Genomic DNA, 25,854 nt, shown 5'->3' on the forward strand with positions numbered 1-25,854 from the left:
GTGTGTGTGTGTGTGTGTGTGCGCGCGCGCGAGTGTATACCCGTCCTTTTTTCCCCCTAAGGTAAGTCTTTCCGCTCCCGGGATTGGAATGACTCCTTACCCTCTCCCTTAAAACCCACTTGCTTTCGTCTTTCCCTCTCCTTCCCTCTTTCCTGATGAGGCAACAGTTTGTTGCGAAAGCTTGAATTTTGTGTGTATGTATGTGTCTGATTGTGTTTCTATCGACCTGCCAGCGCTTTCGTTATATATATATATATATATATATATATAGAGAGAGAGAGAGAGAGAGAGAGAGAGAGAGAGAGAACAACAACATAATGAATAACTAGAAAACAGTATGTTCACATTCACAGGACATGTACATTAATATGTTCTGCAGAAAGGATTATCATTTGAACCACATCGGCCTGTGGTTCAAGGTCAACAATGTTATCAGGGCGCAACACCACCTACCAGTAAAATGTGCATGCAGCTCCCATTGTCACTATAAACCAAAGGTAATGGATCAGTGAGACTTGAGCAGACATGCACAATGCCTCGCAGATGTATGCGCAAACAGTACCATCAAACCAGTGAGTTTGAAAGGGAGTGCATTATTGGCAAGAGAATGTGATGCATCCATCTGGGAAATTGCTGCCCTTGTGGGATGAGGTGTTTTGGCAGTGGAACGGATGTGTGCAAAATGGTTCATGGAAGGCCGTCAGACACGACAAGATGGGTCAAGTCTCACCACTCTGACCAAGATCAACATGTCATCTGAATGGCACAGCACACAGCAGGACAGATCTGTGTCCTCCTCGGCTCTGGTGCCACAGTGGAACAATGAAACACATTGTACACTATCAGTGGTGACAGTCTGTTGGCGTTTATTACAGCTTGGGTTACGTGCTCGCCATCCACTTCTCTGCCTACCTTTGATGAATGTGCAAAAACGTGCTAGATGGCAATAGTATATGAAATAACATCACTGGGGACAGAAATGGCATCAGATAGTGTTTTTGAATGAATCCAGGTTCTCTTTGTTTGAAAATGATGGCCACATTTTGGTTTTTTGCACCAAGGAGGAGTGGCATCACAGTGACAGCATTTGCAAGAGACATACAGTGCCAACTTAGGGCCTGATGGGTGGAAAGCTATTGGGTACAACCACAAATCACAGTTGGTGTGTGTTCAGGGCACTGTGACCAGTGTGACCTATGTGAATGACATCCTGTGACCCATAGCCATACCCTTTCTGCTTAACATCCCAGATGTCACTTTTCAGCAAAATAGTGCACAACCACATGTTGCTGCATCAACATGAGCATTCTTGGGGTCACCAAATGTCAGCCTTTCGCCCTAGACCCCACCAGATCACCAAACTTGTTACCAATAGAAGATGTGCAGGAGACAGTGAAATGACAGTTTCAGCACTGTGACCCAATGCCAACAATGACAGCTGAACTTTGGAACCAGGTGAATGCATCGTGGATGGCTATACCACAGGACACCATTCGAACATTATATGCGTCGATGCCATCACGCATGGACATGTTATCAGGGCCCATGGTGGATCTTGTATCTACTAGGCAACAGGACACATGCTCAAATGGGGTGACTGAAAAGCTAATCATTTCTGCAGAATGTACTAATGTACATGTCCCACGAATATGAACGTCCTATCTCCAGCCATTCAAGATGTCTGTTCCCCCCCCCCTCCACATTGCAGGGGTTGGAAGAACCGCAGATTATTAATGATATAAAATTACTGTTTACTGTTAAATGAAGTGGATTACGAACTAATAATAAATGTGTGTACCACTTCTAAGTGCAGTATAGCTGTATTAAGGGATAAATTGTGTTCTGGGGCATAACAGAGTGGAAAGGTGGAAGGGCAGAAGTGTGAGGGAAAGAAGGTTCCTGGATTCTGGGAAGGTAGGTCACTGGATACTGGTCATGCTCTTTCCCCCTTCACAGGTCTGCAAACTGAGGAGCGAGTAGATGATTCACCATTCTCTCTATCCCACTACATCACGAGAAGCAACTGGAGTGCATTTCACAAAGTTACACCCCCACAGTACACCTTACAAGGTAACACAGTGCGCAGACATGCTTGGGGGGGGATCATTTTCCACAAAGTGCTTTAGCACTGCATAGAAGACCGATATGAGTCACTAACAATCCTAATGCAAGAAATGCATAAGGACAGAATTTACATAAATCTCTGCACACTGTTCTACATTGCTTTAGGAGCAGCCGATGCTTAGTCACACTAGGACAGTTGTAGCTGTCTTCCAAGAAAGGCAGCTTACCATACCACTACACTAGTGCTGCTCACTTTTCATTTTACAGCAGACTACACCTCTCCAGCATTTCCTGTCCAGTTTCCATATGTGAGTAAGCAAAATAACTTCACAGAGCCTGTGTTTACATACTGGAGTTATTTTCAATTTATTAAATGAGTACTTATTTGTGGTTGTTACATGAGTTGTTATGTAAAAAAGTTCAACAAATGGAGTGTCAATTGTGTGTCACACTGAAGAGCCTGTTTCAAGTGTAACATGCTGCCAATACGTATTTGACAATATCAATTTAGTTGTCTCAGATGTCACTGGCTGGAGTGCTTTTCACAGGGTGAGGGGAATCAAAGGCATCATTCCAGCCTCAGCTCTTCCAACATCTGAAAAGGCTCAGAGGCTTAAATTGTCTCACTTTAGAACAGAGGTAGACCTCCTAGGTGTTATGTTATGCCGGCAGAGGTCGCGTCCGAATTCTCACGTGCCCTCTGGTGGGCGGGACTCTACTTGCAGCAACTACCGTCCGTGACGCGCCGTGCCAATGTGCGCCTCTCGCGATCTTTCTGGTAGCTACAGCACTCCTCCTCCTTCGGGGGATGCAGCCACTGTGATCCGCTGCGTCGGAAGGTGGAGCGTCGGGCCGGAGCGATGACCTCCACATCCATTGGATGGCCGGAGTCGAGGGGATCTGCCAACCCTCGAGCCGGAACCTTCGAATACGGCTGGAAGTGACCCACACGAAGAGGCCCCCGTTGTCCCACAACCGGAGCCCGGGACAGAACGGGCGACAAGCTGTCGAACGCCGGATCCTGTTCCACCTCGGGAGGGGCAAGACCCAGTGGCGGGGACGAAGGGTAAGGGCCAACCCCAGATGAACCAGCCTCCTGAGAAACTGGGCCTGCTAGGGGGGCCGGCTCTCACTGTGGCATCTCGAACGATGGTGATGCCGGTGCTGGAGCTACTGGAGGCTGCCAAGGCTGAGAACCATCGCAGTGCGGCAGAGTCACAGCGGGGAGAGGAGGTAACGTCCCCTGTGAAACCAACACAGGTGCCGGCAATGGGGAAGCCGGTGTCCGAGAGGTCGGAGGGTGGGTGCCCGAACGTGGACGCAGCTGATTTTGGTGACGACATACCACCCGGTCCCCCGCCTGCAAGGTATAGAGCCGGTGGCCATGTCGGCGCAGGACTACCGCCGGTATCCAACGTGGATTGTGACCAAACCCACGGGCCCAGACTGACATACCCAGTGGAAAGCCAGGCACTCCGTTTTGTGAAGACTGGTGAGGACCAGGCCGGAGGAGGTGCAGCAGAGTCCTAGGTTGACGCCCATGGAGGAGCTCTGCGGGGCTGCGTTCTCCCATTGGTGTGGTCTGGTATGCCATCAAGAAAAACGTCAATGCGTCCTCCGCAGGAAATTCGTGCACATACTTTTTCATCTGCATCTTAAATGTGCGCACCCTGCGCTTGGCTTCCCCATTCAATTGTGGATGGAAGGGGGGAGAGCAAACGTGCCGAATACCGAAGCACCTACAAAAATCCTGGAAGGTCTGCGAAATAAACTGCGGTCCATTGTCCGAGACCAGGGTGATTGGCAGACCTTCCACAGAAAAGATTTTTGCTAGTGCCTGGATTGCAACTTCTGAAGTGGTTGAGGAGCAGCGAACCACATATGGGAATCGGGAATAAGCATCAATGACAATGAGCCAAAAGCCATTGAGAAACGGGCCCGCAAAATCGATGTGAACACGTTCCCATGCTTGGGTTGCCGGCGGCCATGAAGAGAACGCTGCCCTGGGAGATGCTTGTTGGCTCACACACTGGGAACAGGCGTCCACCAAGTGATCAATTTCTCTGTCAATACTGGGCCAGTACACATGTCTGCGAGCCAAGGTTTTAGTACGGGAAACACCCCAGTGCCCCGCATGTAATAACGTGAGGACCTCCCTTCGTAAACCTGCAGGAACAACCACGCGAGGAGCTGTATCATTGGTAGCCAGAAGGAGAACTCCTTCCAAGACCGAGAGGCGATCTCGTAGAAGAAAATAATTACGAAGAGGGTCCGAGGCCCGGCCCGGAGGGCGGGAAGACCACCCCTGCTGAATGAGGTGAACTACTTGCCGGAGAACCGTGTCAGCCGCCGTTTCCCTGGTGACTCGAGAACTAGTGATCAGGAAGCCATCAACCGCGTGGCAGGACGCCACAACCAAATGAAAACACATAATCTCCTCTCGATCGAACATAGGATCCGGGCCCACCGGAAGACGGGAAAGAGCGTTGGCGTTGGCATGCTGTCCTGTAGGGCGAAAATGAATGTCATACTGGTACTTAGAGAGGAACAAGGCCCAGCGCTGTAGTCTGTAGGCCGCTCTATCCGGAATCTGAGAGGCGGGGCCAAATAACAATATTAACGGCTTATGGTCAGTGATTAACTGAAACTTCGTGCCATACAAGAAAGGGTGAAACTTGGTAACAGCGTAGACAATGGCCAAAGCCTCGTTTTCCACCTGGGCGTAATGGGCCTGCGCGGGACTAAGCGTTTTAGACGCTAACACCAGTGGTTGCTTGGAACCATCTGCGTTGCGATGGGCCAGGACCGCTCCCACCCCATACTGCGAAGCGTCTGTAGCCAGGACCAACGGCTTATGGGGATCAAAAGTAGCCAAACAAGGGGCTGACGTGAGGAGGCCCTTCAACGAGGTGAACGCTCGCTCGCATGCAGGCGACCAATCAAAAGGAACACCCTTGTGCAGAAGGCAGTACAGGGGGTGGGCTATAGTGGAAGCCCTGGGAATGAACCGGTGGTAATAGGCTATCTTGCCTAAAAAAGCTTGTAACTCTTTCAGCGAAGCGGGCCGAGGAAGGTTGACGATACCTTGGACCAAACTTCCTAGTGGCTGGATGCCGTGCCGAGATATGGTGTAGCCCACATACTCAATGGACGGTTGGAAGAAGGTTGACTTATGCAGGTTGCAACGCAAGCCCACAGACCTGAATTTGAGAAAGAGGGTGCGAAGGTTGTGCAAGTGTTCCTTCGTGCTGCGGCCTGTGACAATTATGTCATCCAGGTAATTAATACAATGAGGGATTGTCGACATGACATGCTCAAGATAACGCTGGAATATCGCCGGGGCACTGGATATTCCAAAGGCCAACCACTGGTATTGGTAAAGGCCAAATGGAGTGTTGACGACCGCCAGCCGTTTGGAGTCCTCATCAAGTGGTATCTGATGATAAGCCTCCGACAGATCGATTTTCGAAAAATATTGTCCTCCCGCCACAGCGGAGAACAATTCATCAGCACGAGGCAAAGGATAGGTGTCCACCACCACTTGTGAATTAATGGTGGCCTTGAAATCGCCACAAAGACGTAATTTTCCTGAGGGCTTCCTTACAATAACGAGGGGCGAAGCCCACTCACTGGAAGAAATGGGAAGAACGACCCCTAGGGCTGTCATCCGGTCTAGCTCTTCCTTTACTTGAGGGCGGAGAGCCAAGGGGATCTGCCTCGTGCGTAGAAAATGCGGGCGAGCCGACACCTTCAACGTGAAGTGAGCTTCAAAATCTGAAACACGCCCCAGGCCCTCCTCAAAAATATCGGGAAGGTCTGAGATCAAAGATTCCAATGAGTGATAGGGAACGTCTTCGGAGACCAACTGTATGGTGTCAGCAATAGAAAAACCGAAAGCTTGAAAGGCATCCAAGCCAAAAAGGTTAGCGGAGCTCGCATCACTGACAACAATAAAAATAATAGGTCGAGTGACTGATTTGTAAGTCACGTCGGTAGTGAATTGACCCAACAGGGGAATGAACTGTTTACCATAACCGCGTAGACGCGGGGGTAAACTGGCGCCAACGGGGGCGATCCAAGGTCGGAATAAGTTTGTGCATTCAACAACGAAACTGCCGCACCCGTATCTACTTGCAGTTGTAACTGGCGCGACCGAACCGACACCTCGATAAAGAGTTTGCGTGCCGATGCGTCGGGAGCCTGGCCCAATGAAACTTCCTGAATGTCAACGTCCATGTCCTCTGCACCTGCTTCCTTCGAGTCTTTTGAGGCTGCGCGGTAAACTTTAGCAATGTGACCTTTTTTATTACATTTGCGACAAACGGCCCAACGCTGGGGGCACTCTGACCGATCATGATGTATATAGTACGACACACAGGACGGCAACAGGGGCCGGCGGCCGGAATTTTGTTTACGCGCCGTGCGGGAGCGGCCGTAACGGCCGGATTGTACCGCTCGCAAGTTGTCTACCCCGGACACAGTGGACGCGGCCGCGCCGCCCTGAACTTCCGCGACGTCGCACCACGCTTCCAGCTGTTGACCTGCTGCGTGAGAGACTTCATACGATTGAGCAATGGACAGGACTTCCTCGAGGGAAGGGTCTTCTAACTGCAGGGCCCATTGCCGGACCTCCCTATCAGGGGCCGAACGAACAATGACGTCGCGTACCATAACGTGGGCATACGACTCTCGCGACTGCTCCGTGACAAAATGACACTTGCGACTAAGACCGTACAGGGTAGCTGCCCACGCCCGGTAAGACTGATGGGGCTGTTTCTTGCATTGATAGAACTCGACCCTAGCCGCCATAACATGCGTGCGGCGGCGATAATACGAAGACAGCAAGGAACACAATGCGTCAAAAGACAAGGACGAGGGTTCCTGCAACGGTGCTAGCTGCCGCAAAACGTGATACAGCGAGGGAGATATCCAAGACAAGAAGAGAGCACGACATACCTCCGCATCGGCAACATGAAACGCCTGGAAATGCTGCCGAAGGCGATGTTCATATGCGTCCCAATCCTCCGCCGTCTCGTCATCGGGGGAAAGGGAGGAGGGAACTGCGCCGGAGCAGACGGCGTGGAGAGCAATGCCGGAAGCACTTGTTTCACGGTGGCCATGAGCTCCGTCTGCTGCGCAACCAAAACCCGCACCAAATCCTCCATGCCGTGGAGAAGCTGCGAAACCAGAACAACGACACAACACGCGAAAGAACGACCCTACTCGTCACCAATTGTGTAGTAACACGATTCACGTTTCCGTCGCATTTCACCTAGTGTCGACCGGGAACTGTCTGCTAGACCTGCCCGATGTGTACTCACTGGGCCTGGCCCGTGCTGCCGGAGTTGTTGTTGTTGTTGTTATGCCGGCAGAGGTCGTGTCCGAATTCTCGCGTGCCCTCTGGTCGACGGGACTCTACTTGCAGCAACTACCGTCCGTGACGCGCTGTGCCAATGTGCACCTCCCGCGATCTTTCTGGTGGCTACAGCACAATGCATTGCAGGGGATTACTGTTCTAGACTTGAACATGATCACATCCAATTCATCAGACATATTCACACCCATCTTGGAAGATGTACTATGGATGTGTAGTAAGTGGCTCAACTTAGTGAAGCCCAGTCTATAAGTGCCAGCCGTTCCTGGATGGAAGAGATATATGCAATAAAGCAGCAGTACAATTAATTCTGAGCAAAGTGCTGTAACTTTCAGTTCGCTCATTAATTCACAACCACTGACTGTGACACAAATACACAGCTCTAAAATACACTGTCAATAACAGGCAGCAGCAAGGTGCAACATTTACAAATCCTATCCCATTACCAGCAATACTACAAAGGTCATGGGCAATATTACACTTACACATTATACACTTCTCAGCTACTGCTTGTGGGAATTTATTTTACATAAGAGCTCACTTAACAACTGGAAATAAATACTCATATAATAAATGGAAAATAACTCCACTATGTAAATGCAAGCTCAGTGAAGATATTTTGCCTACTCGCATACAAGAACTGGACAGGAAATGTAGAAGGTACAGTCAGTCTGCAATATGAAAAGTGCCCAGCACTTTTAATGTGGGAAGTTGCCTTTTCTGGAAGATAGGTACAACTGCCGTACAGAATGATTAAAAATCATTTAGCCTCTGGCAGTGTAGAACAATGTTCATTCTGCCCACATGTGTTTCTTGCATTTGTATTATTAGTAACTGATATTTGTATTTCATCTAGTGCTGAAAAACTATCAGCCCCCAGCCCTACCACGCTTGGCATGTCTGTGCATTGCAGGGTGTTATTACTTTGTGAAACACCGTGTAGCTGTTTCTAGTTATGTAGTGCGGTACAGAGAGTGGGACTTGCCTGCTCACTGTTCAGTCTTCAAACCTACAAAGGAGGGAAAAGCAAGACCACAATCCCGTGATCTAGCTTCCCTAATGCTTCCATCCTTTATTCCAGCCTGTACACCATGTTACTACCCCAGAATGCAATTTATCCCTTAATATGGCTCTACTGCCGTTAGACATGGTATGCACATTTAGTATTTGTTCTTAATCCACTTCATTTTAACAGTAAACTGTAGTTCTTTACCATCAAAACACTACTTTTTAATAATCTACAATTTTTCCATCCCCTGCAATGTGGAAACTATTAGTCTGAGAGAAAAAAATGAATAGACCTTTTTTGTAGGAAAGTTAGAGCAGTTCAGTTTTGTACTGGAAAACATATTTGCTTGAAGTCACGGTTTTCGAATTACCCAATAAAAACATAAAAATATGACCTTTAGGCACCACCTACCCTCACACTCGCATTCCACTAGTGGGGATTTTTAGTTTGTTTGTTGTTCATGACACTCCTTGCTATCACTGTGCAAAGTTTGCAACTACAGAAATTTTTACCATAATTTTCCTTCATTGACTGGACTGTTTCATTATTAAATACATGATACTTCTTGGTAGAGGGACGTTTCCTGTCTTCATGGACACACTTAGTACTCTGCATGTTATTCAGCAGATAGGATAGTTCAGCTGGTCCAGGACATTATCCACCTCTTGTATAGGAAAAGATGGAGATAGCCTTCTGTTAGGTCCTTGGACACACAGTAATCGAAGGGAATGAGGAATCTGACAGAGCAGTGAAAAGAGCCTGCCAAAAATGAACTACAGTTCACTGTGATGTCTCCCTAAGGGTTATAATGTCATGGTTGATAAAGAGCATGTTGGTTGAGTGGGAAACACAGTGGCTGAAAGTGGCCAACAACAAGCTGTGGTCGGCCAGTCAACTGTTCAACCATGGTGCACTTCCTTTCGAATTCCAAGGAGGATTGATGTAGTCTTCACTCACTTGCACATCAGACACTTTCCAATGATGCATGCTTATCTCTTGTGGCCATGAAGAGCAATCAAAATATTTTTGGTGTCACACTCAAAGTGTGCAATGCTTTAATGTCAAGTTTTTTGAGTACTGCTAGGAGGGAAGGTTTTCATCTGCTGAGGGACTTAATCTCAATTTTATGTGATGATGAAACAAGTAATTGAATGACGGTTCTAATGTGTTTCTGGCTGGCTGGTTCATCCTATTAGTTCCACAATTAACCAGCCATTTGATACTATCCTCTGTTTTATTAATACTTTATATGACAATGATATGAGTGGATGTACTGGATACTGTATATGAAATCTTTTATTACTGTGGCTCTAGTGGTACAGTCTTTGTTTATTCACTGTAACAAAAGTAACTACTCATACACCAACACAACTATCTTGAGACGGAGCACTGATGACCATGATGTGTAGCACTCAACAATTTTAAATCTATCTATCCATCATTATTTAAAAAACTGAAAATCAAAGATAGCATATCACAGTTGGTGCTGTATTGTGTAGTAGTCACTAAAGTGTCTGTAAGATGGTGCCTAAAACTTAGAAAAAATTTAACTGCATGGTCAAAAAGCATAAAAGTTAGAACACAATGCAATACAAGTATTTTCAAGGCATATTTTTACAATAAATATACTCTACTTAATGGCATCCCTCATTCTAGTTGTGAGTAAAGCCTGCAACAGTCCACATTCACAACACACAGCCTTTACCTAACAAGAAGCATTAAAAGATGTTATATATGCTTTGCATAAGGGATAAATGATCAGTGTGGAGGATATACTGATGGCGGGCGTCAATTCTGTGGAATTCTACACAAAATTTAATTCTCTGTGGTTGTCTCCTATGATACTAATTAGCATGAATGACTGTCATGTGTTGTAATTAGGGTTCCACGCAGTAAACTGATCATGTACAAACTGTTGTCAGAATCTGCACCAAATGGGAAGGATACTGAACACTATAACTTGGCATTTTTAATGGGGGCTGATGAGAATGGAAGAATAAGCAAAAGCTGGGTAACTGGTGATATGATATAGTGATCATAGCAATAATACTGAAATAGTTGTTGGTAAAATTATGTTTACTCCATCATGCTTTGTTGCATTTAGCTTCCTTTAAAAATATAGGGACAAGGAGGTATATGCTGCCTGCAGAATAACAATGAGGTGGGAATTTTCCACCACTCACCTCCCCGAGACTGTCTATGAGTGGAACAAGGCTGGCTGGGTTGCTTGTTTCTTTCCTCTCCCAGCTGTTCTCATTGAAAGTGACAGGTCACAGTGGGCAATGTGTAGTGTATTTTATGATTTTAATAGAGGTCTTAGCTTTAAACATTAATTGTGTTAAAGTGAAATAGATTTGAATGCCATCATAACAACATATTGACAGCTCATCCTCCAGGAACTTAGATCCATCAATGAAGCCTGATGACTCTGTGACACACCTGCCATTACACACAAGTGCCACAAAAATGTTGTTGCTCCGAGTACAAATATAAGCCATTCACATTTAGTTCACACCTGTGTATGAGCAGCAATAATGTTTATATAGATGGACATAATTTCAACAGTTTCTGAATGTATTACTCACACTATGAAGTAGTTTCTGAAAGTACAGCGAAGAACAACCAACATTTGCAGAGCAATCAGCAATAAAAAAAGGGCATATTTGCTGTAGGTGGTTATTTACACCCAGTTGTAACACATCATGATTATTGGGTAGCTCATATTTCCTAAAGCTCATATTTCATCTTTTTGCTATTTAGATTGCTTGCTGGACTTTATTTCATAACTAGATAAAACACATATGGCCAATTTCTGACCTGAGTCTGGGTCTGGGTCTGAACTTCAACTTCTTTCCTTCTGATTTTCATCTATTTGAATAAAATGTGTCTCACACAAAATGGTAGAATACTGTGCATACTACCAACCCACATTAAGCTAATGCCATATGAGCTGCATAAAACACATTTTCTCCTTGCAAGGTCTCCTTCTTACTTCAATTAATATAAAATGTAAACATTTGATTTGTTACAGCATATCACTTTAATTATTGCAAAGGCCTTGTAGGTACTACCTGCATTAACACTGTACTGTGTTCAGTGCCTGAGGTTAGAAGATAGTTCTGCATGACGGTTCTCAACACCACTTATAAATTTTGGGTAATGCCCAAGTTTATGTAAAAAAAGAAGTAAAAATTAATATAGGCACATTAAGTTCAAAACAACTACATGAAGAATATATTCAACAACTACATGGAGAATATTATTCCATTCCAAACAATTGCTTGCTTATAAATCTGCTTTGTAAGGAATCCATATCTACAGACAGAAACTATAAATTGAAGAAAATAGAGAGATTGGGGCCACAAGGATTGCAAGGGGAGGAGGGATCAAGATGGCACAGACTTTGTAGCAGCCATTTAAGTCAATGTGTTGTGTATCTGTTGTGAACCACCAGCAGGCAATCAGACCACTAGTTCTTAGTTATTATTGCTTAAAGCTTCATTCCATGTGTACGTTTTCTGGTATATTATCTACCATAGAAGTAACATATTAAATCTTGATTATATACCTATCAACAGCTCAACGCATCAATTATATGATGCGTCGTATGTATGTATGTACGTACGTACAGCAACATAAAGAAATACAAATCAATATTCTTAACAGTGTCATTGACTGGTTTGCTGCAATTTTAAAATGACATCATATTCGGTTCTGCACATCCAGAGGTATTATACTAATGATAAGTGTAACACACAGTGAGGAAATAATAAATCAGGTGGAAACATGAAAAATTTTAGGTATCTTTATTGATGAGAATTCAAACTAGAAAAAGCACATTTTAGAACTCCTAAAACAACTTAGTCCAGCCGTATATTCACTTTGAATCATTGCAAATCTTGGTGAGAGACAAATCAGTAAGTTGACATATTCTGAATATTTTCATTCAATAATGTCATATGGAATAATGTTCTGGGGTAACTCATCTTTAAGAAAGGCAGTCTTTATTGCCCAAAAAATGTACTGTAAGAATAATATGTGGTGCTCATGGGGACAACATTAGGCTAATTACAGCACACAAAATACATTTAGTCAGCCCTTCTTCCCACACTACGTACATGATTTGAACAGGAAGAAACCCTAACATGTGGTATCACACTAAGTACACCCTGCCATGCATTTCACAACTACTTGCAGAGTGTTGATGTAGGTGTAGAGAGAGCAAACCCCTGTAATAATGGTTGGCAAGATGGGGGCAATGACTTTTAGGCTGCAAGATTCAATAATTATCACAGTTTCAGTCCAGCGGAAAAGGAATGGCTATTACTGATCACACAGGAATAAAAGAGTTCCATGAGATGAGGATAACTTACGCCCACAGATTTTGGTACTGAACTGGAGAGCATAGTGGCCAAAATTCAGACTCAGAGGGAAAGTGAAGTGTCCTGTTCACATCAGGGTCGTTAGAGGATAGCAAAGGAGGTAGGTGAAGAGGTATTTAAAACTAAATTTATGTAGGCCAGTGGACTCACCAATATAGAAAACATCAAACTTAAAAACTGCATAATAAAGATGAAAAGGTACTATGCATACAAAAAAAGTGTTGCAAGGGAAAATTCTGTTTCATATGATGGGTGATCTAGTAGTCTGAGCCATAATTAGGTGGTATATTTGTCACTAGATTGTACAGGCCACAGCGAAGAGATATCAGATGGTACCACTGTTTTCGTCAAGTCAGCTCGATTTCGTTTCAATGCTAATAGATAGTAAATTGAAGTGGTGTGAACAAAGAGAGATATCTGGAAGCTCCAAACCAGTACGGAAAAGAAATGCTGAGTGGGATGAGACAAAAGCCACATAATCATAAAGTCATTTAAAACCAAAGAAATTTATTTCATTAGACTGAAATAAATATAACTGCAAATCAAAGTACTGTTAATTTAGGTCAGAATGAATGTGTATGTGTGTGTGTGTGTGTGTGTGTGTGTGTGTGTGTGTGTGTGTGTGTGCGCGCACACAAGTGTTACGTTCAAATAGTGGTGAGAAAAGTTTTCTCAGGTTTCAAAACTCACTCCACTACACTACACTCCACGCAACTGACTGCAAACAAAAAATATCCATGCACAGAGGAGAACACTGACAACATACATTTATGAAGACAGTATTTCAAAATTCTGAATGCAGGCATAAAGTTGTCATCACTTTAGATAAGAACAATATACGGAAAAGGGTAGACTGCTGCTCACTGCAAAGATGACACGTTCAGCTGCAGACAGACACAACAAACCTCACGCACACACGACCACCATCTCAGACCAGAATGCAGCTGTCACAATGAACAGAAGCCGCAATCTGAAGAGGACGGGTTAGGGACCAGGGTAGCAGGGTTTGGGTGGAGGCAGAGAAGAATTCTGTCTGGCGGACTGTGCAGGGACAAGAAGGATGCACTACAAGACTGCCACCAGGTGTGGTGTTAGGAGGCTGTCAGGTAGAGAGGTGGAAGGGGGAGGGGGAATGGGTAGTGGAAAAGAAGAGGAGGAGGGAAGGGAAGGGAAAATACAGGCAGTTGCATTGACGGAGGGTGGCACAGAAAAACAGGGTGTGTGGGTGTGAAAAGTGAGGAGATGATAAGACAGAAGGGATGAATACTGTTGGATGGGGTGTGTGGGGACAGTAGGTCACCTTAGGTTGAGGCCATCTGGTTGAGGCTCACATTGGTCCCTCCACCACCAAATTTTCTGGAATGTGCAGATGGGAGTTATCCTTACAACACATTCTCTGCTCCTGAAATTGTCCCAGCCTCAACCTAAAATAATCTACTGCACCCACGCATTCCACACAATATTAGCTTTCACCCCGTCTGTACCATCACCTTTCTATTCACCACCACCCCCCGTCCCCCCACCCTTTTTGTGTGCTGCTCTCTGTCAACACACCCATCCAGTTTTCCCGTTCCCTCTTCCTCTCCTTTTCCTCCCCTGCCCCCTTCTGCCCACCTCCCTGTCCAACAGCCTCCCACCATCTGGTAGCAGTCTTGTCGTGCCTCCTAGTCTGCGTACACTCTGCCAGATGGCACTTTTCTCTCCCCACCTGTATCCTGCTATCCCTTCCCTTTCCCTGCTCCCCGCAGGTCACTGCTTCCATTCAATGTGGCAGTTGCAGTCCAGTCTGAGCTGCTAAAGATGGTGGTCATCTGTGTGTGGGGTGTGCTTGCTTGTGTGAATGAATGTGTGTGCTTCCTTTTCTGAAGAAGGCTTTGACCAAAAGCCTTTTCAGTGTGGCTGTCAGCAACTCAATGTGTCATCTTTATAGTGAGTAGCAATTTATACTTTTCATAATAAATGTGGTAAACAGGAGTTCACACATTTTCTCTGCCTGAGATAAAGTCACAGCTGGCTCACAATGGAAACTGGCACTCTGGTTACAAATTCAGTTAAATTTTTCTTATTTAGAGTAATAAGTGTCTTTACACTCACTGCTCAATAATTCATTATTGAATATACCGATTTCATACAGATTTTTCACAGCCACTTGTGTAGCATAACCTCACTATATGGGAGCAGGTGTTATAATTTTTGTTTCTTTAAAACAAATCATCTGTTTTATGCAAACTAAAGTCAGTTTTTCAAGCAAACAAAAATAGCTAACTTCTATTTTCTCCAAACCGATACCTTGTACAAAGTCAGGAAGTAACAAAGAACCACAGCACTTAGTGAATAGGTGGTGAAATGTTTTCTAAGATTTCATCACTGAGCATAACAAACTTAAGGAATAATAATTATTTAAAAAATAACCTGGCACATTTGCAGTTTGTGGACTCAGTGTACTCTCCCCTCGCCTGCTCTCTTCTTGTAGACATACTGAGAGGAAGGAATTTTCAAAGATGAGGACAATCCATTGCAGTGCTACAACCAGCTCCTGCAAAAATTAAAATTTGGTATTAATGAAGTGGTGATACCACTCACATACAAAATGCAAAGTAAAATCTTACAATAATTACTAAAAAATGAATCGATAATAATTACTTGAGCTACAATCAAGTTAAAAAGATCAATCAACCCATAAAAGTTAGTATCAAGGTTTTCCAATAAAAATTTCTCCCGCCAGGTAGTAAAAATATTGCATAGAAAATTATACTTTCTATCAAAACAGAAAGATAATTTGGAAAGAGGACAAGAAGTAAGAGACAAAGTGCCAGAAACTGAATAACACACAGTCAAAATTGTCCAAGAAAGCTAAGGTGATCTCAGAAAAAGAATCATTACAGTAATACCCTAACTTACGCTATTCTGTTTCGTGCAAATCTTGTGTTATGCGATTTGGCTGTTTCAGCACTGCACACCTCTCCTCCTCACTCTACCCACACAGTGCTTGGCTTACGACAGGTTTGGACGTTTCATGCGGAATCATTTCATGCACTGATCGATAGAGTCTTAACTATGGCATCCAAACGAAGCAGGAGTGGTTCATTTGCATCAATCAAGGAAAAACAATCATTACCTTTGGAATGTAAACTTAATATTATCAAGGATTTCAATGCAAAAATGAAAATTTGTGGATTGGCAAAGAAGTCTGATCTACTAGAATCAGCAGTTGATATGACTGTATCAGATAATGAAAAAAATTTTTGGAACTGTAAAATATGCACACTCTTTGGAGTCAAGTATCATTTGTCAATGTCATCGTATTATCACTCAATTGTAAACAATGTTAAAATTATAATGTGACAGCAGGAGCATTCTATGTTTTACATGGGAAAAAACCAGATGCATTGTATATTTCATTTAAGGTGGATCCGCAATCTATGTAACATGTCACGCAAACATAAAGAGACATGCATATGTGCATTTCACTTTATATCATTCAATTCAAGAATTAACAACCCTTTGTGACCACTATGTATGCAAACATACCTATGTACACAAGGTGCTTTTTAACTGTAAATGGACTGATGACCTCAGAAGTTACGTCCCATAGTGCTCAGAGCCACTTGAACCATAACTGTAAATGGTTTTGTTGTCAGCAAACCTGTGTATAATGTGCTATATGTTATCAATCATGATGGCGACATGGCATGAAGTATGAACTCACAATGGAACACATCTTATAACAAAAATTTTCAAATGCCAGAAGAAGACAGTTACAATAGTCAAAACCAGTTGTCAACAATGGAGACTAATTTATGCAACCTTGGCCATTGAAATTTTATTCCTACGATGTGATAATCAAGTAAGAGTGAAAAATTGTCCTATTGGTGAGAACTTGGTGTGCTCTCAAGCTAAGCTGATTTTTGAGAGACGAAGCAGGGGAGGCAACTCAAAATGAAATGTTTAATGCTGGTAATGGCTGACTTAGCCAACTGACAAGTCGTTATAATTGACATAGCATCACAGAAAGTGGAGAGGCAGCAAGCACTGATAAAGAGATCTCTCCACTTTATCTAGAGAAACTCAAGGCAGTTACAGAAGAAAGTGGCTACACCAGCCAAACCATATTGAGTGTAGATGAAACTGTTCTGTTCTGGAAGATGCTGTCTAAAAGAACTTTCGATGTGCAAGGAGAGAAAAACTTTCCAGGCTTCACAGCCACCAAAGATCGACTGACAGTGATGGTTGGCATAAATGCAGCTGGAGACTCAAAAAACTCTCTTAGCTTACCATCCAGAAAATACAAGAATTAAAGCTGGGTTGCCTGTAATTTGGAAGTTGAGTGCTGGAGCATGGCTGACAACTTCCCACCTTGAGGACTGGTTTGGTCATTACTTCATACCTAAAGTTGAACATTATTGTCAATTAAAACAAATCATATTTAAAGTGACACTATTAATTGACAACACACCACATCACCCTCTTGTTCCTCTAATTTTGACCCAAGTGTGGAAGTTTTATTTTTGCAACCTATTACAACCACCTTGCTTCAACCAATTGACCAGGGAGTCATTAAAACATTCCAACTACCAGGGAGACATTAAAACATTCCAACCTTACTACACAAGGTGATCATTTGTACATCTACGTGCAGCAATGAAACAAAACAACAAGCTCTCTGTTTAGCACTTTTGGAAGCAATTCAGTGATTTAGATGCCTTGAGAATTACTGGACAATCTCGGAATGAAATTTTGCTAAAAACTATATTGGCATCTGAAAAAAATTGTGTCCATTTTTTTCACCATTGTAACCCAGGGAGAATCAGCACCAAATCCAATCAAACTCATAATGTGATTGAAGATGTGGTCAGTCCTGGCACGCAATTAAATTTAGAGGTGGATGGTGGTGATGATCACGAACTGCTGGGTTCACACAATCAGGATGCTGCAGTCACCACAGACACCCACTGCAGCAGCAACTCCACAGGCAGACCAGCGACACCAGTAGCTGACTCCACTACGAAGTCTGGCCGATGCAAGAGTGTTTAGAAACAAATACCACTGTTGAAAACAAACACGTAGGTACGGCCAATGTCCATCAGAGAGCATCAACCAGCAGCAGAGGAAGGGGGCGCGATGATCAATGAACAATTGTTTGGCGATCACGTGGGTGCAAATAGTCCCAGAAATAACTTTCCGCCTGGGGCTAGATAAGCCAGCGCCCAGCTGTTCAGCAGGCAGTTCTTGATTCATTGAGCACGGAGAAGATCGGCCAGTACAGTGGTGTGCCAGCTTCACCATCCTCTCTTCCACAACAACTGTGAGATGTCACTTCCGTCATGTTAGGCTATCTACCAGCTGCTAACAGCCAACTTCCACATGGAACAGTTATACGGTATAGAGTTGAAGGGAACTCTGATTATATGAATTAGTTGTTATTTGCTTGATCTGCAGAAGGGATCACTATTGTTTTGTTGGTTCTGAAGAGTGTGTTCCTGTTGGTAGTTTACTGTAGTTTCCTTAATAAAAAAGTTGCCAAAACGAGTTGGTTCTTGCTCTATAGAGTTAGCACACGAGCTGACTATTGATGATATTACATAAATGTGTGAGCAAGTGCAAAACATTCAACAACTTGAGTCTTCATACCTAGTTCAACCAGAAGATTAAATGACAGTTCCAAACTTGAAATAAGGCCTCAGTTCAATTGAAAAATGGTCACAAATTTAACAAACAATAGATTTCAACAAAATGCACGTTTTTCTTACAAAAAGAGGAATAAAAAATTCATTAGTGTGCTATAAGAAAATTTTGCATAAGAAGGAGGAAAAAAAACTGATTCATCGAACGAATTGTTAGATTTCATGAAGCCTTCTACATTACAATAGCTTATGATGCAATGCATCATACTGAACTGTAATATAATTTGTTGTATTGCTGAACATTTTATTGAATAGTTTTCTCCTACATCACATTGTTTCCTTTAGTCTCTGGTCCCAGTTTAACATAATTTGTATTTATATGCAAAATTAGAACCAGAGGGTTAATCCAAAAGTTGGAAAAATAAGTTGGTTTTTGCTCCATAGATTTAGCAGTGGTAATGACTTTGTTCAAATTCCTGCGTTGTTCCATTGTTTGTTGACATGGCTGAAGGTATTCCTGGTTCAGATGCACAATGGCTCATGTCCTCGAGCTGTTGGGTCATATGCAACACATGACTGAACTTCTGATTCAGTGTCTGCAGGCTTTGACTAGTGTTCCTCCGGGGGGGTGCCGGCATCGGCGCTCCTGCCATGTTCCTGCCATTTGACAAGTCTATTGAACGATGGAGTAATTATGCGGCTTGCTTGGAACATCATTTCCTTGCCCATAGAACCATCGACACTGGCCAGCGTTGTGAGTTTTTTCTTCCCTATGTGGGTCCTGACATTTATCGCTTACTGCAGCAGTTGCATCTGGATGTACAACCCTATGTCCTCCCTTACGAACAGCTGACTGACAGTTTAACAGAGTATTTTGATGCCCAGGTCTACATCGCGGCAGCTTGCCACAACTTCTTCAGCTGGCAGAAGCATCCATTACTGTTTTACAGGAAATGGATTTCTTGCCTTAAAGGGCTCTCCCAGGACTGCCGGTTCTCTTGTACCAACCCGGGGTGTAAGCAGTCATATTGTGCAGACCTCATTAGCAACACGATTCTGGTCCATGCTCCTAACGATGCCCTGCGAATGGATCTGTTGAAGCTGAAGGATCCCTTCTTGGACATGTGTCTGTTGGTCATTCGTGCCAATGAACAGTCTTCCCATTCATCTGCAGTGCCCCATGCCCCACCGCAGGTCTATGGCACGTGGACGCCCTGTCGTCGCTCGGAACCACGGTCACCGGAGTGGCAGCCATGCCGACGGCCAGCAGTCACCCCACCACAGCCTCCTCCTCCTCCTCCTCCTCCTCGTCTTCCAGACCAGGTTACAGGTTCTTGGGCTCAGCAAAGTCAGAGGTTGCCCTCCTGTCATCAATGCTTTGTTACGCACCAGCACAGTGAGTGTTTTTTCCGGCAGGTGGTCTGTTCCACCTGCGGGACGACGTTTGCTGCTTCTCTTCTTCAATGGAGGTGGATCTCACAGTGTTATACCCTCCAGACTTGGTCTTGGAGAATTCTGACCAACTGCTGAGCATCTCGTTTGTACAGACAGTCCTCCCACAAGTAGTGGGATCCATCATTCTGACAGTCCAGATCAACAGGACTCCTCTCTGTTTCCAGCTGGACGCAGGGTCCTCGGCTACAATTATTGACGGCCACTCTCACCATCACTTCGGTGCTCCATTCCTCCACCCATTCCCAACCCCTTTGAAGAACTATAGTAATGACATTATCCGCGTGCAGGGGTGGTTCCTGGAGCAGGTGCGGTATCTCTCTCATGATGGCACCGCCTGAATTTTGGTCCTAGCTGCCTCCACAGCCACTAATCTGTTAGGGATGATCTTTCTCATTCTCTTGGCCTTGAGATCCACGATTTGGCCCCAGTGATGCTCTTTTATAGGAGCTTTTTGATTCCTTCCGTGATGTCTTCTCTGATTCTCCTCCGTGGGTGTCTGGTTTTGAAGTGCATATCGAACTACTCCCCTCAGCAGTTCTGAAGTTTCACAAGGCTTGTCCAGTGCCTTTTGCCCTGCAGGATGCCCTACAAAAGGAGCTGAGTCACCCCGAGGAGGCGGGAGTTCTGACACCGGTTCACCACAGTCACTGGGCTAAACCCAATGTTATCCTCGAAAAACCGAATGGGTCTCTCTGGGTATGTGGCAATTTTAAGGCCACCGTCTTTGCCCAGTCTGTTGTTGACTCTTACCCCATCCCCAAGGTCGATGATATTCTGTCTAAGTTGCGGGTGGAAAGATCTTTGCCAAGCTTGCCTTGGTCTCCATGTTTGGTGCCACATCCACCATCCCTTCCTGGGCCGCTCGCCACCTGCAGCACTGGGGATTGTTCCTTGCAGGGTACACCTACATCTTCAGTTACCAGGCCACGGGCCTCCATGCCAACACCGATTTTGTTTCTTGACTTCCTGTGGGGGCCAATTCCAACTTCGATGTTGATCCGGTTGCGTGTTTTCATCCATATAGCGTCGTCTACTCCACCATTGCCGCACTGCCAATGAACGCCCGGCTCATCCCACAGCACATGTCTTCAGACCCGGTTCTTTGGACAATTCTGTGCCACATTCAACTTGGGTGGCCCTCCGATCATCGTCAGGTCTCAGACCCTGAGGTTTGGGCTTACTGGCCTCGCCGCAATGACTTTTCCGTCTGTGATGGGGTTCTTCTTCTCTTAGGGGACGCTCATCATTGGCGTGTTGTCATACCATCCTCACTCCATCAGCGGGTCCTCGTGCTCCAACATTTTGGGCACTGGGGGATCGTCCTGACAAAGTGCCTCACCCGGCAACATGTCTATTGGCGGGGAATGGATGGTGACATCACCCAATGGTAGGTTCCTGCTCCTCCTGTCAGCATCAGCAGTCAGCAATGCCACGATGCCTGCTTCTGTGGCCTCCGACTGCCGCCCCATGGTCCTGGCTCCACCTGAATTTTGCGAGTCCATTCCTAGGATCCTACTGGCTGATTTTGATGGATGCCAGCAGTGGTTTTCTGTACATCACATGCATGCCCTCGACAACTACCTCTCACATTATTCAAGACCTCTCTCATATTTTCACCATCAAGGGTCTGCAGGAAGTGATTGTGATGACCACCAGCCTGCAGTTCACATCGGCATAGTTTACTTCCTTTTGTGCTACATCGGGCATCCAGCTGCTCCAAATGACACCATTCTGTCCTGCATCCAATGGGTTGGCTGAAAGATTTGTCTGCACATTTAAATTGCAGGTGTCCAAACTGTGTCAGCATCACTCCCAGGCAGCTGCCCTCGACCTCTTCCTGTCTACTTATCGTTCCTCTGGTCTCAAGGGGTCCTCTCTGGTGGAGAAACTGCACAGCCACCCTCATCAGACACCCTTGTCACTCCTGTTTCCTGCTTGCCCACGTGCAGCTGCTCCAGTCTCGGTGCAGCTGCTTTTCTTTCCCCAGGATCCAGTCTGGGCATTGGTGTTTCCCAAGAGCTGCCCACGCTGGGTTCCTGCCCAGGTCTCCACACTTCTTGGTCGCACCATGGCAACTGTCGCATTCAACGATGGTTCCCTCTGTCAGAAGCATTTCGGCCAGCTATGGCACCGTTGCCGGCCACGCCCTTCGGTCTGGGGTCTTGCTGGAGGCCAGGGGCTCATCGGACTTCCCTTCGCCTTTGCCTCCGCCGCTGTCACAGCCACCACAGTTGCAGCCGCTGCCACCACAGCTGCTAACACCAGCTTTCGCAGAGTCCCTGTGGGCGGGTCCCTCGCCTATGGATGCTATGGATGTTGATGAGTGAGGCTCCCCTTGCCACCGGCACCTCCGCCACCACCCATGGTCTCGTTCCACCAGTGGAAACTGAAACTGATGTCAAGATGTGCATTCACCTCGCCCGTGGGAGGGGTGGTGGGGAGAACTGCTGCAGTCACCACAAACGCCTACTGCAGTGGCAACTCTGCTGGCAGACCAGTGGTGCGGGTTGTCGACTCCACAGTGAAGTCTGGCCGACGCAAGAGTGTTTACAAGCAAGAACCACAGTTGACAACAAACACATAGGTATGGCCAATGTCCATCAGAGGGCATCAACCAGCAGCAGAGGAAAGGGGCGCAACGATCAATGAACTATTTTTTGGTGATCATGGGTGCAAACAGTCCTGGAAATATCCTTCCGCCCAGGGCTAGAACAGCTGGTGCCCGGCCGTTCAGCAGGCGGTCTTTGACTCATCAAGTGTGGATAGGAGGAGGAGGAGATTAGTGTTTAACGTTCCGTCGACAACGAGGTCATTAGAGATGGAGCGCAAGCTTGGGGTGAGGGAAGGATGGGGAAGGAAATCGGCCGTGCCCTTTCAACAGAACCATCCCGGCATCTGCCTGAAGCGATTTAGGGAAATCACGGAAAACCTAAATCAGGATGGCCGGAGACAGGATTGAACCATCGTCCTCCCGAATGCGAGTCCAGTGTGCTAACCACTGCGCCACCTCGCTCGGTCAAGTGTGGATAGGATCGGCCAGTACAGTGGTGTGCCACCTCGACCATCCTCTCTTCCACAATGATTGTGAGACGTCGCTTCCGTCGTGTAAGGCTATCTACCAGCTGCTAACAGCTGATTTCCACATGGAACAGTTATACGGGTATAGAGTTGAAGGGAACTCTGATTATATGAATTAGTTGTTATTTGCTTGATCTGCAGAAGGGATCATTATTGTTTTTTTGGTTCTGAAGAGTGTGTTTCTGTTGGTGGTTTACTATAGTTTCCTTAGCAAAAAAAGTTGGCAAAACGAGTTGGTTCTTGCTCTGTAGATTTAGCACACAAGCTGACTATGGGTGAGCTTTCAGAAATGTGTGAGCAAGTGCAAAACATTCAACAACTTGAGTCTTCATACCTAGATCAATCAGAAGATTAAATGACAGTTGCAAACTTGAAATAAGGCCTCAGTTCAATTGAAAAATGGTCACAAATTTAACAAACAATAGATTTCAACAAAATGCACATTTTTCTTACAAAATGAGGAATAAAAAATTCATTTGTGTGCTATGAGGAAATATTGCATAAGAAGGAGGGAAAAAAAACCTGATTCATCAAACGAATTGTTAGATTTCATGAAGCCTTCTACATTACAATAACTTATGACGCAATGCATCATACTGAACTGCAATATAATTTGTTGTATTGCTGAACATTTTATTAAATAGTTTTCTTCTACATCACATTGTTTTCTTTAGTCTCTGCTCCCAGTTTAACATAATTTGTATTTATATGCAAACCTGGAACACGATTTGAGTTCAACTTACAGGGTTATCGCTCAGTCCCACATATTGCATAAGTCCAGGTTATTAATGTACAACCAAATTGCTAGGTGGAGAAAGAAGGAGAAAAATATTGGCTGCAGCCTTGTTGAAGAAATCGGCCTGGCCTTCATGTAGCAGCTGCTACTTATTGTTTTGATTTATTGTAGTGACATCCATGTGATTGCGTGTAGGTGCAGGGAGCATCCTCCACGAGAGGATTTGAGAATGGGAAGTAATGTGCACAGTAACACCTTTCTCAGTTCTTCTATACACTTTTGGCAGTAGATTAAAAAATAATATAGGACATTTAGTTTCTTTTAATTGAGTGTAGATGTTAAATCTAAATACATAAATTGCTGAAATTCAATTACTGCATGGAAAAACTGAATTATTCTGCATACCTTGCGAACAAGAGGACTCATATCATATGATACAGTATTAAGTAGTGTCATGGCAATGGTGTGATCGATATTGTTGGCATGCTCACTTCTTTCGGTGACAGAGTTGATGAAAGTTCCCAATGCATACACAGCTGCTGCTCTAACCTGAAAGTTCGGAAAAAAAATTATACAATTATATTAGCAAGGGAGAAAAACAGTAATTTCAATGAGTAGAAGATGACATTTTAAGAAAATATGTTACTAATTCTATCATGAAGGGAGCTAGAAGTAATGAACAAACATATCGAGTACTTCACTATTTTGAGCTTTTGATGTAAGCAAATCTTTGTTATGTCTGTGAGACCATTACAGTTGATTAGCCTTTTTTTCTGGAAGAAAAGGATGATTGGCAAAATATGACTTCTGTTATAACAGAATACATGCAAAACTCTGAGGATTGGAAAAGAATCACAGTATATTGGTTTAATTGGATCAAAAAGTGAAGCAGCAACAAAGGAATAAGGAAGAGAGTATTGTCTAACACTAAGAAGAAGTCCATAAAAGGGTGAGGCAGAACAGAAATAGACACAAAAACAAGAGAAATGATGGTAAATATCATAAAACGTATGGAAGATGTAATGGAGTCTAACTGTAAAAAAGTTAAACCATTAACAAACAACCGAAGGAATAAGAGTAATCAATCATCATATACAAGAGGCAGTTAAAAAGTTTACCCTTGAAAAAACAAAATTGCATAATTAATTTTTTTTATTTGCAGATACATGTCTGGCGCCCTAGTATACACTGAAAGTTTCATAACGTGGGTCATTATGCGGAAACTCATTTCATGCATTTGAAGGAGAAGAAGACTGTGACAGTTGAAACACCCCCATTATGTCCTTTATTGGGTTTTGCGTGATTACCAAAGCCACCAAACAGTTAATTATTATAATTATATGACCGTGTGCTTAATGGATGTAAGGCTATCGGTTTTCCTGCTGTGGCTTCGGTGGTATTTCTACCAAGTGCAGCTGTCCTGAGACGGAATAGTTAATGACTGAAAGTTGTCTATTATTAAAGACCATACAGGTTGCGATGTACAAACTGTATTGTATTTTCTATGGACACACAAATTCTGAGGCAGTTGCTACCTTTGCCTCACACGTCTAATTATGGTTATATCTTTTATTGGTTGCTGATTTTAAGTACTTCATCACACGCAATGATGATGGTTAACATTCACAACAATACTCACTGCAATCCATGGTTGTTGCTGGCTGACACGGTTGAGCGAAACACGTTATTCGGCCCTTGTCACTTTTGGTTTCATATCTCTCACGAATTGGTATTGATGAGGGCTCACCCCACGACGATCAGGGGGACACGCTCATTTGTCATACTCCGGTGAATTTACCGTTTACTACTCACTCGACCACCATTCTTGCCTGTCTCTCCAGTACCACTGCTCACTCGACACTCATCTCATTGCCTCCTGCAGTGCTCGACAATCGACTCCTGTCTGCTATCGACCTGCATGTTGGATACTAATATCTATGTTTTTGGGGTCACAGATCCGTTACACAGTCCATGCTGAGTTGGCGGAAGTGCATGGCAAGCACGCACCTTCATACGACACAGTTCTAACGTGGTGCAGCTGCTTCCAGTGAAGTGTGAATGATAAAGAATAGAGGAGCAGACCATCTCACTGTGAAGAACCAGGAATCACAAGAGACGTGGAGGCCCTAGTG

The 25,854-nt window shown here is 44.6% G+C and overlaps 1 protein-coding gene across 2 annotated transcripts in view; it reads right to left on the reverse strand.

Moving 5' to 3' along the window:
* The window catches only part of LOC124777960 (regulatory-associated protein of mTOR), a 325,695-nt gene that overhangs the window by 108,161 nt on the left and 191,680 nt on the right, over positions 1–25,854 (reverse strand). For both annotated transcript variants that reach the window (XM_047253519.1, XM_047253520.1), the window contains 2 exons: positions 24,128–24,271; positions 15,242–15,365 (listed from right to left, as the gene is read on the reverse strand). In XM_047253519.1, the coding sequence (XP_047109475.1) occupies positions 15,242–15,365; positions 24,128–24,271 (268 nt within the window). The remainder of the gene's footprint in view (positions 1–15,241; positions 15,366–24,127; positions 24,272–25,854) is intronic.

This window comes from Schistocerca piceifrons, chromosome 2 (assembly GCF_021461385.2).
Source record: "Schistocerca piceifrons isolate TAMUIC-IGC-003096 chromosome 2, iqSchPice1.1, whole genome shotgun sequence".
Classification (NCBI taxonomy): Eukaryota; Metazoa; Arthropoda; class Insecta; order Orthoptera; family Acrididae; genus Schistocerca; species Schistocerca piceifrons.